Source organism: Coregonus clupeaformis, chromosome 6, assembly GCF_020615455.1.
Source record: "Coregonus clupeaformis isolate EN_2021a chromosome 6, ASM2061545v1, whole genome shotgun sequence".
Lineage (NCBI taxonomy): Eukaryota > Metazoa > Chordata > Actinopteri > Salmoniformes > Salmonidae > Coregonus > Coregonus clupeaformis.
This window is the reverse complement of record NC_059197.1, coordinates 27,739,437-27,751,489: the sequence shown is the minus strand read 5'-3', so window position 1 is coordinate 27,751,489 and position 12,053 is coordinate 27,739,437. Positions and strand designations below refer to the sequence as shown.

Genomic DNA, 12,053 nt, shown 5'->3' with positions numbered 1-12,053 from the left:
TCAGAGGAGATACGGATCCCGAGGCAGAGGAGGGTGCGCTCGGAGGGTAGAGTGGAGACAGGCGTCTCTTGAGTTGGATGTGAACTGATGTAACGTGGACTTGCGTCTGCCTCCATAGAATACAATTTTTCACGTAAAGAACGGTCAATATTAACCTTATTGTTGTGTGTTTTTCTTCTGTTTTGTAATGACAAGCGCTATAAATATTAATTATATATCATTATCGCTAGTCTATTGTCATTTATCTTTCAATCTAGTTAATGTGGTGGCAGGTGTAGTGGTTTTTGGACATGTTTATTTGGGTCCAACAAGGGGCTGGTCTTAGCAGTAAATATGATTCAATAACTTGAAAATGATTGATCTATTTAAGTTTATGTTTCTAACTAAGCTTATGTGTGCAAATGAACAGGGAAACTAAATATTGAGTTGAAGGGGATGATGCTGCTAATTTCCTTTGGGTAGGCTTTTCAATTAATTGACAAAATTATACTGTCTTGTAAAAAGAAGGATGACATCATTAGATTTGTTTTGATATATATCTCAATCACAGTCAATAACTAACTAGATAGCGCCAAGGCCATACATATCCAGCAAACACTCCGAAATGCAAAGCAGGCCTACATCTCAAAACAAGTGCCACAAGTGTCAACGTTTGACATCGAGTTACAGACATTGTTTTGACTATACATTCTACTGTATTTACACAGAAAACAAAGACCGAATGGATCTTCAAAGGTAGCACATCTCTGAACTTGACAATTCCCGCCTGAAATAGCTGTCCTCCACAGGCGAGGCGTGTACACAGTCTGTTGTGCCATATGTTACGTATTCTGGAGTGGAGCTGCTTTCCTGGGTACCCGACCAATGGGACAGGCAGTAGCAGTGCTGGAGGTTGCAGTGCTGGTAGTGGTAGTGCTCTGGAACAAACCCATAACTCGAGTCCATCCTCTCCGGAGAGTTGTAACACGACGAAGAGTAAGACTCCTGTGGCGAATAATTATTGTAGTCGACCGGACTTGGCATATTTAGAGAACCTGATGGTGAGCTGGGAGCCTGAAAAACAATCCAGAGATGTGCATTAATATTGTTGTACAGTATAACCAAACCATGTTCTATTCCGAGCCAACTCTCTGGACGAACAAACAGCCTGAGCTTTGTCAAATATTTCAGCTGACGGCGCGAAATTGCAAAGACAGGCGATTGCCCAAGCGAATTTGAATAAAGTATACCATGCCATTGACGTAATAGTCCATATTCGGGGAGTGATTTTCTTGGGACCAAAGTTTTGTTGAGGTAGCGGGATGCAGAATACCACTGCTGTAGGTCTCGTTGAGCATCATCATGCTTATCAATTGTTGATTATTGAAGCTCTCCATCTGGACGTTGCTGTCTGGAAAGGCACGCGGATGAAAGCTGCCGTTGGAATTCATATCTTCAGGGAAATAATCAAAATAATGGCCTATAGGAATGAACGAGAAGGATTAGTGAGAGGGTGCACACATAAACACATGCAGGGACAATTTAAAAAAGTGAATACTCCAGAAGTGATGTCACGGCACCACCAGCCAACAGCTAAAAAAACACATTTGAATGCAAGTTTATAAAAAGGTATATATGTTCCAACTATTCTCCTGTGGTCGTTGATTCTCCATGTAAGTGTCAATTTAGATATTTTACCTGACCGAATCTGATGTGCAATTCAGACGCTCCGACAATATTTTATAATAGGCTTATATGGTGGAATTGACAGCTATTTAGCTATTTGCATGTATGATGCATAATGCATTGCCTTTTGTCTTTTTGATCGAAGCTTGTTTATTTGATTATGGTTTACTGCAACGCCCCACTGGACATTTAAAAAAGCATTTTACTGTACTTTACTGTAGGCTACATGTACTTTCGTTAGCAGGTTTGGATACAGTCAAAAGCATTACTTTTTTACTATAGAACATTTATTCATGACTTTCCATGGTGATGCTTTACCATACAATGATTTTGCGATCAAGATAATGTCAGACAATGGAATGCTGTATAGAAATACTGATTTATATGGACATATTTGAACTTACCTGGCAAGGAGGAGGAGTCGCAAACATCCTGACTCGCCAAGCTCTGGGATTTCTATTCATTTTGGAAAAGAAAAAAGAAAGGGATAAAGAGTGAAAACATAAGTCCCCCTTGATTTGCAACGGTTCGATTTTTTGGCTGGTTCTTTTTCATACCCGGAAAATGACGCATTTGCGATGCATCACCTAACAAGTAGCCTACCACCCACTGTATAGCACAATAATGGCATTTGCCGATTTGTTTCTTCTCTTCTTTTCGGAGGGTTGATTGTGTGTGTGTGTGTGTGTGTGCGCTCATGCGTGTGTGTAGAGAGAGAGAGAGAGAGAGAGAGAGAGAGAGAGAGAAAACAGGCTATGTGCACACTGCCCACAAAATGAGGTGGAAACTAAGCTGCACTTCCTAACCTCCTGCCAAATGTATGACCATATTAGAGACACATATTTCCCTCAGATTACAGCGATCCACAAAGAATTCGAAAACAAACCCAATTTTGATAAACTCCCTTATCTACTGGGTGCCATCACAGCTGCAAGATTTGTGACCTGTTGCCACAAGAAAAGGGCTACCAGTGAAGAACAAACACCATTGTAAATACAACCCATATTTATGTTTATTTATTTTCCCATTTGTACTTTAACTATTTGCACATTGTTACAACACTGTATATATACATAATATGACATTTGAAATGTCTTTATTCTTTTGAAACTTCTGAGTGTAATGTTTACTGTTAATATTTATTGTTTATTTCACTTTTGTTTACTATCTACTTCACTTGCTTTGGCAATGTTAACACACGTTTCCCATGCCAATAAAGCCCTTAAATTGAAATTGAATTGAATTGAGAGAGAGAGAGAGAGAGAGAGAGAGAGAGAGAGAGAGAGAGAGAGAGAGAGATCCAATAACTATTAGCCTACAGTATGTATTTTCAATTAAGGGAGTGGCTCCAATAATCAGCGTAATGTCCCACTGTTACTGCTAAACGATTATCAATTGATAGGCTACTAGAGAGTAGACCTGATTGTCAATCATTAATGAGACATGCAACTTCGTGTTTGGGGTAAGGTTGGTGGCTGTTGCCGGAATTGAGGAAGTTACTGCAATGGGGATTTCATGGAGAGAGCAACACCTCCAACTATGCTGAGACTGTGTGTGTGTGTGTGTGTGTGTGTGTGTGTGTGTGTGTGTGTGTGTGTGTGTGTGTGTGTGTGTGTGTGTGTGTTTGTGTGTGCGCACGCGTGTGTGTGTTTGTGTGTGTGCACGCCTGCATGCGTGCGTGCGTACGTCCTTGCGCGCCAGACAGGGCGAGACAAGAGAGAGTGAGGTGGTAATTACCATTCTAACAGTTTGAATTGCTGTCTGGAGAGCTCTCTGCTGCTGCAGCAACTCTTTAACCGTTGTCTTCACCCGCACGCCCTGGTACACCTTTGGCTTATCTGTCGTAAGAGAAAAACATGGTATCGATGATTACTGTAAACAAACTTGAATGGTCCCAACCCTGCCACTATCGAGCACTTTCACTGCCTGCTGCATACTTTCACGCAACAATTTAGTTAGGCCTACTTAATCATTAAAAAACATTGAAATATTATTAAAAACACATTTCAATATCACTATAAGATAAGGGATGTAGCTCGGTTGATAGAGCATGGCGTTTGCAACGCCAGGGTTGTGGGTTTGATTCCCACGGGGGGCCAGTATAAAAAAAAATATGTATTCACTAACTGTAAGTCGCTCTGGATAAGAGTGTCTGCTAAATGACTAAAATGTAAATGTAAATGTTTGTATCAGGGTATTTAATGTAATGTATTACACCTAGACTTATTTGTGAATTTCATACGAATTATGCAATATAATATGAACAAACAACTGTCCTTACGCATCGCTCAAATGTTGCCCAAGTTATTGTATCAAAGTTGCCCATGCGAAAGGCAGAAATGTATTATTGACCTACCTAGGTCTGTAGTCTCTTCCCTGTAGACTACCTTTGCGAGAACCTCGCACAGCAGAGACCGGGTTTCGAATTTCACAGTCAATACAGTCGGCTTTCCTTCACACTCATTTCAAGCACAAAGGAAAGCTGTGCTAAAATGCTATTATGAGTGTAACTTTTCGAGTTTATTTAGATAATATATTTATTTTAATTCCATACATAGGCCTAAAACACAAGTTAAGCGTTGCGATCCATGAAAGGGGCTGATAGTAGCATATTCCGTGAAGGTAGGGAAGTGAAGTTAGGCTACAGGTAAAGCGGGCAAACAGCGGCCTCGTAAGAGTCAATAACAAAGAAACCAAAGGACTCAACAAATCCGGTGAAAATAAGGTGAAAATTGAAGATTTCGCTTGAGAAATTCGTCCGATTATAAAAGTAAGTTACTTTTACGCACCATACTTAGCCTACATATCGTTGGTAGGCTATGGGATAACAATATGAGCTTTAGCCTACCCGAGGGTAAAATAAAAGTTGTTTTGATGATAATATGATTCCCGTTAGCCTATCGAAGTCCCACGCCTGACAATTACGCAGTAAAACCATTCCGTTTTCTGTAAAACTCATCCATCGAAGCAGGACTAGATTTTAAATTAAATTGCAGACTAATTTACGCTATCAAAACATAGCCTACTGTAAATTATCGGGTAATTGAACTGTAATAGGCCGATAGGTTAGAGCCGTTGCCTATACACACTCTTAACACATGTTTAGTGTTTTAGTGCAGTAGCATAGCTTTTGGATTTTTATGCTAAAATGAACAGTACTCATATATGTACGTCTTCGATTGTATGTCATGGCTTTAGTTCTAAATATAAGGGGGTATAACGTTCTACTCCAATGACTAAAGTCATTACAGAAACGACGCCACACAATGGTAGAACTCATTAAGGCAGTCAGAGACAATCTCAGGAGTGGAACGTTGGCGGTAAAGGTGTTTATATAATAGCAGCTGCCTCCGCAGAATCTAAAGAGGTGTGCTTGGCTATTCAAACCCATCCTTTTAAATATTCATATACTGAAATGTCAGATCATGATTTGTCTTAAATGTGGCAAATAGTAAAGCTACCCAAAAGACACATCCCACAGATTACTGCTTCAAATTACCATTTGTAAATTTACATATTACAGTGTAATTACAATGACTACAATTACAGTTGAATCGACAAGAATAATGCAAATAAAATCGCGTTTGAGTTTAGTTATCCTCACGCCCTAACGTGGACGAAGTGGCCAAAAGTAGTGACGTTTAAGAAATAAGGAAAACACTATTTTATAACGTTGTTCGATTCAATAGAAAAATATTGTAAAAGAAAATAGCATACATCATGCAGGTAATAGGCATGGCATTAATCCACATTAGTTAAAACACGAGTTGCATACTTTATCTCTAAGGTTTTCATAGAACCTTGCAGTTCCCATAGAAGCTGAAACAGCATGTTGTGCAATGTCAATTCTTTCCAATCGTTTTGTTCTAACATTTATATTTTTTCTTTCTTTTTTTCAGGAAGAATGTAAAAGAGAACCATGATCTGAAGAAAAAAGAATTAGAAACTTACCAGACATGTTGTAAAATTTAAGAAAGAGTCCTGGAAGAAGAGCAGTTATGAGATTCCACAATGTCCTTTTCTGGCTCAGTTATATGGGCTATAATGAAATATTCATAAAAGTCACACAAATTCTCAACACACAAGTCTTAAAACTGTCTCAGAGCATACAATAATATCCTAATATAGCTAGGGATGTATTAGTTTGTGAAATTTTCTCTCCATGCCTACTTTTTAAAACCCCTAGAACTCAATGATTTGACAATGATTTGATTGCGCGTTACTTTTAATTTGAATATTCAACGGCTACTCAAAAATACATATTTTTCAGTGTAAATCAATACATATGCACTTAAAATAACATTCAATTTAATAGAATACAATACTATTTTATACCCAAACCAAAAAGAAATTGATATTTTAAACATTTTATCCATCTTTTGCCAATCTGGTCATCAGTCATAGTGAGGCACTACAGGAAAGTAACGGTTAGATGTCCTATCTAAACATCACCAACCATTACACATCGCAGATCATATGTATTTCAGGATGGATAAGCACATCAACACGTTATCACCATACATTTTTAGTCTTATTTTAAACAATAAAATATTAAATGTCTCAGTTGTGGGCGTGGCATATGGCAGCAGCCATGTCTGCCATCACTGACTCCATTGCTTCTTCAGCAAGTGCATGCTCCCCATCAGTGGAGCTCACATCACCCATGTGTTACCAATTGTATTATAGTGGTTTTAACATTATTTAGTTTAGTTACATTAATTATATCCATTATCCATATAAATATAAAGGCTGAAGGTTTCAGTCATTCACATGTCAAACCTGATTTGGCATCCCAGGGCTAGGCTACTTTATAGATAGCCTATAGACTATATATAGGATATGTATAAGGTAGCCAAGCATCATACGAATCTAGAAAACTTTTTACAAATGAATTACAATGCAAAAATTATGTTTACAAATGTCTGATATCATTTCAATTCAATGAGAAGACGCCTTGATTACTCTACTTGGGTAGCCTAGGCCTACTTAGATGTTGTCAAAGTATTTTCAATTTATAGACTTATTGGAATAGGGATAATGTCCATGCCTGTTTTAATGTATAAGAGTTTACAACTTAATACATATGATATGAACAAACATGTTATCAGAAGGCAATTTTCACTCAAATCTTTTAAGAAAACATGAGCACATTGCCTTAGAGAAAACCGTTTCCTATAAGTGTTCTTCCATTGCCATTGTGAGCCTACATTACATTTGAATAACAATTTACAAACATATCAAACAATGAACACGAACATATACCTCGTTATAATTAACATAGCTTAGATTTCCGTTTTGGGGTATCGATTTATCATTATCATCATTCATATATTGAGAAAATGCACACACTATATGCCCAATACAATCTATGGCCTTTCCTGATTTATACTGGTAGGGGCCTATACAATGATCCTATCATGTAGATTTAAAGCCCATGTAGTTGTATTGGGGTCTTGATCAACTTCTCACCTTCCATAAAGTAGGACTTAGGCCCATTATCCTAACTGCGAAGAATATTATGCTAGTGCTCTTATATAATATTTAACGTTACACTTTTTATTTTTTTATTTCTGGCGTTGGAATTTCCTCCCCATGCGCAAAGCTTGTACCGTGAGAGAAGAGGTAACATGAAACAACCGCGCCATCTAGTGTAGGGTATACGTAAGTAGGCTCTCCCTCATAATTGATTGGAGTGGCAGAAAAATTATAAGGGAAAGGAAAAGGGGATACCTAGTTGTACAACTGAATGCATTCAACTGAAATGTGTCTTCCGCATTTAACCCAACCCCTATAACAACTCAACAAACAGAAAAGTAATGGTTTTTTTTTTATGTGTAATTTTAGCACAAAATATGTTTAATTTTCATAATAATAATATAATATGCCATTTAGCAGACGCTTTTATCCAAAGCGACTTACAGTCATGTGTGCATACATTTTTACGTATGGGTGGTCCCGGGGATCGAACCCACTACCCTGGCGTTACAAGCGCCATGCTCTACCAATTGAGCTACAGAGGACCATAATGCATTTATTGCAGTCTCTTTTATTATATTGTATTTATAATACACATTATATTGCCCAATACATTATCTATGTTGTTTATTTCTTGAAATGAAAAGCAAAACACAGGAAACATTGATTCATCAGGGAAACTGGTAATTGTCGCAATGGCAGTATATAAATTAAAACGATGTTTTTCTAATATAATGACTATATAAAAACACATCTATTTCAAACATTTGAACACAGGCATAGTCATTCTAAGTCTAACAACTGAATCATAAATGCTCCTTTACATTGTCATGTGCCCATGCAAAGGGTTCCCACTGGGCACAGAGGTCAATTCGATGTCTATTCCACGTTGGTTCAACGTAAATTCATTGAAATGACGTGTAAACAACATTGATTCAACCAGTGTGTGCCCAGTGAGTTAGTTCTTACATACTCTTATGTCACCAGTGGACTTAGGAGGGTCAAAAGTTCCACTTTGTACTTCTATAAAGAGATGAGCAAAGTCTACAAAGTCAAATATTTGGACCACAAGGAGCTGAGTCGCTTGCATCTGCATTATTTTGGTTTTCTGTGAAGAACAGGATGTTTCCAAATGGACTTAATAAGACCTCCGAATCTCATATGGCGACCAAGAGCTTCCGCCATCTTCTTTCACCCACGAGTGTGTGTCACTATGTGTGGCGAGGGTACTGTCAGAGTCCTCATTAGCTAGAGGGGCCATCTTGGAGGCTAGGGTGTTGGAGACAGTCATATAGGAAGGGCATGTGAAAGTGGAGGCGGAAGGGTAAGAGGTGTGGTAGTGTACTTCTTCCATAGGGTGAAGGGCATAGGGCTGTGCCGAGGCCACGGAGGAGCTGCGGGTGGAGCAGCGGTACTGTGACGGGCTCCCGGGAGGGTCGGGGCTGGGCAGGGAGACTGGAACAGAGGTCAGGCCGTCTGCACACAAGCCCTCTCCCTGGGTCACTGGGTCTGCCACTGGCTGCTCCCACGAATCTCTCTGCAGGAGCAACAGACAGAGGAAAGCATAGTGATGTGTTAGAGATTATGGAAAAATTACTCTTGTTTGTTGGTATTGCGGATTGCAGAATACCCTAAGATGTATGTGTAACGAAGTTGGTTTGGAACCACGCTTGTGTAATGATTAACCTTGCTGGAGCCCTGAAGACGTGTTGGCTCCCTGAGCTAATGTCTGGGCTTTATCTCAGTGGGCTAACAAAGCCTTGTATTGCACAGATCTGGGTTTGAACCCAAATCAGTAACATATGGACACACTTCTCACCTGTGTAATTTGATTAATTCTTTCCTTCATGCTTGTGTGAAATGTGTGCTTATTTGGATGTACCCTACCCACTCCAGCCTTTATCCCTGTTTACATGCTTTGCGCCATCTCACATCACATAAAAAAACAATAACACATAGGGTGTGTTTCCTGGATTTAGCGTTGAACACACTTCTTAGTCCAGGACTTTAAACCATATTTGAGAAACGGGCCCATAATGTAAAGCCATAGCTCAACAGTCCCATTCTATCACCAGTACTGACCACTGACAGAGTGCCTTACCAGGAGAAAGTGGGGGGACTCTCCAGTGAAAGGTGGTAGCAGAGTGGACAGGGCTGAGCTGGGGAAGATGGAGCTCCCTCCGGTGGTGAAGGCTGCACTACGGTAGTCTCCGAACGTTTCTGTGTAGTAGCTGTCGATGATGGAGGAGTAGCCCGACATGGCCGATGGGTCACAACCCAGAGGTTTGCCCCCCAGGGATGAGGAGTAGACCTCGCCCGAGAACTGCTTGGGAGAGAAGTCCGAGTCGGAAATGAAAGGTCGCCTCATGCCGTAGTAGCTAGGGATCATGTGAGACCCTGTTGTAAAGAGAACCAGGGAGAAAACATAAGTAACAAGTGGTCCTGTGTAGCTCGGTTGGTAGAGCATGGTGCTTGCAACGTCAGGATCGTGGGGTGCAGTTCCGGCTGGGGCCACCCAAAAGGTATGCACATACTACTGTAAGTCACTTTGGATAAAAGTGTCTGCTAAATGGCAACACTCTACTTACAGCCTGCAGGTAGGGAACGGGGATACTTAGTCAATTGCACAACTGAATGCATTCAATGGAAATGTATCTTCCGCATTTAACCCAACCCCTCTGAATCAGAGAGGTGCTGGGGGCTGCCTTAATCGACGTCATCGGCCCCAGGGGAGCAGTTGTGGAGTTTAACTGCCTTGCTCAAGGACAAAACGGCAGATTTTTTTCACTTGCCGGCTCAGTGACTCAAACAAGCAATCTTGCGGTTACTGTCCCAACGCTCTAACCGCTAGGCTACATGCCACCGCATCTACAGTGAGGGAAAAAAGTATTTGATCCCCTGCTGATTTTGTACATTTGCCCACTGACAAAGAAATGATCAGTCTACAATTTTAATGGTAGGTTTATTTGAACAGTGAGAGACAGAACAATAACAAAAAAAATCCAGAAAAACACATGTCAAAAATGTTATAAATTGATTTGCATTTTAATGAGGGAAATAAGTATTTGACCCCCTCTCAATCAGAAAGATTTCTGGCTCCCAGGTGTCTTTTATACAGGTATCGAGCTGAGATTAGGAGCACACTCTTAAAGGGAGTGCTCCTAATCTCAGCTTGTTACCTGTATAAAATACACCTGTCCACAGAAGCAATCAATCAATCAGATTCTAAACTCTCCACCATGGCCAAGACCAAAGAGCTCTCCAAGGATGTCAGGGACAAGATTGTAGACCTACACAAGGCTGGAATGGGCTACAAGACCATCGCCAAGCAGCTTGGTGAGAAGGTGACAACAGTTGGTGCGATTATTCGCAAATGGAAGAAACACAAAAGAACTGTCAATCTCCCTCGGCCTGGGGCTCCATGCAAGATCTCACCTCATGGAGTTGCAATGATCATGAGAACGGTGAGGAATCAGCCCAGAACTACACGGGAGGATCTTGTCAATGATCTCAAGGCAGCTGGGACCACAGTCACCAAGAAAACAATTGGTAACACACTACGCCGTGAAGGACTGAAATCCTGCAGCGCCCGCAAGGTCCCCCTGCTCAAGGAAGCACATATACAGGGCCGTCTGAAGTTTGCCAATGAACATCTGAATAATTCAGAGGAAAACTGGGTGAAAGTGTTGTGGTCAGATGAGACCAAAATGGAGCTCTTTGGTATCAACTCAACTCGCCGTGTTTGGAGGAGGAGGAATGCTGCCTATGACCCCAAGAACACCATCCCCACCGTCAAACATGGAGGTGGAAACATTATGCTTTGGGGGTGTTTTTCTGCTAAGGGGACAGGACAACTTCACCACATCAAAGGGACGATGGACGGGGCCATGTACCGTCAAATCTTGGGTGAGAACCTCCTTCCCTCAGCCAGGGCATTGAAAATTGGTCGTGGATGGGTATTCCAGCATGACAATGACCCAAAACACACGGCCAAGGCAATAAAGGAGTGGCTCAAGAAGAAGCACATTAAGGTCCTGGAGTGGCCTAGCCAGTCTCCAGATCTTAATCCCATAGAAAATCTGTGGAGGGAGCTGAAGGTTCGAGTTGCCAAACGTCAGCCTCGAAACCTTAATGACTTGGAGAAGATCTGCAATGAGGAGTGGAACAAAATCCCTCCTGAGATGTGTGCAAACCTGGTGGCCATCTACAAGAAACGTCTGACCTCTGTGATTGCCAACAAGGGTTTTGCCACCAAGTACTAAGTCATGTTTTGCAGAGGGGTCAAATACTTATTTCCCTCATTAAAATGCAAATCAATTTTTTGCTGGATTATTTTTTTTGTTATTCTGTCTCTCACTGTTCAAATAAACATACCATTAAAATTATAGACTGATCATGTCTTTGTCAGTGGGCAAACGTACAAAATCAGCAGGGGATCAAATACTTTTTTCCCTCACTGTAGCTGACCTGCCTCCCCATCTAGGCGACCTACCGCCCATCTAGGTGACCTGCCACCCAGGTACAATGCATTATGATGGTTTTAATGCATTGTAAGATTTGTCCTAAATATATATGACACCCTTATAATGTGATATTATAATCTCATAAAATCCTGACTAAATAACAATTTTGAGTCAGTAACAAATGTCCTTCATAGAGAGACATGACATATTATAAACCTTATGAAGGCTCATAAAAACTTAAAACAAATAAGTAATAAAACCTTATACCTGCAGGAAAACGTTTCTAGTGGGCAGTAGCTGTCAGAACAAAGCATACATGATAAGTGGAATACACATGCAAAGCTATGGTGGTTACTGTTAACATTGAAAATCTTGTGCCTGGGCTTTTCCACAACCCTTCACCAGTAAATGGGTTTTATTCTACTTTTTCAGAACTTTGCCTGTAAATGT

At 40.5% G+C, this 12,053-nt stretch overlaps 2 protein-coding genes across 2 annotated transcripts; both read right to left on the bottom strand.

Moving 5' to 3' along the window:
* Positions 1–497: 497 nt before the first annotated feature.
* Positions 498–4,103, bottom strand: linc.pou2af1 (lnc RNA pou2af1). Its single transcript, XM_041877810.1, has 5 exons — positions 4,022–4,103; positions 3,403–3,503; positions 2,070–2,121; positions 1,230–1,459; positions 498–1,053 (listed from the first exon to the last, which is right to left on the bottom strand). The coding sequence occupies exons 2-5, from the start codon at positions 3,403–3,405 to the stop codon at positions 730–732; spliced, it is 609 nt and encodes a 202-aa protein (XP_041733744.1). The 5' UTR covers positions 3,406–3,503; positions 4,022–4,103; the 3' UTR covers positions 498–729.
* A 3,590-nt stretch (positions 4,104–7,693) lies between these two features.
* On the bottom strand, positions 7,694–11,619 carry LOC121568489 (uncharacterized protein C11orf53 homolog). Its single transcript, XM_041879011.1, has 3 exons — positions 11,598–11,619; positions 9,242–9,537; positions 7,694–8,677 (listed from the first exon to the last, which is right to left on the bottom strand). The coding sequence occupies exons 1-3, from the start codon at positions 11,617–11,619 to the stop codon at positions 8,279–8,281; spliced, it is 717 nt and encodes a 238-aa protein (XP_041734945.1). The 3' UTR covers positions 7,694–8,278.
* Between the last annotated feature and the right edge of the window lie 434 nt (positions 11,620–12,053).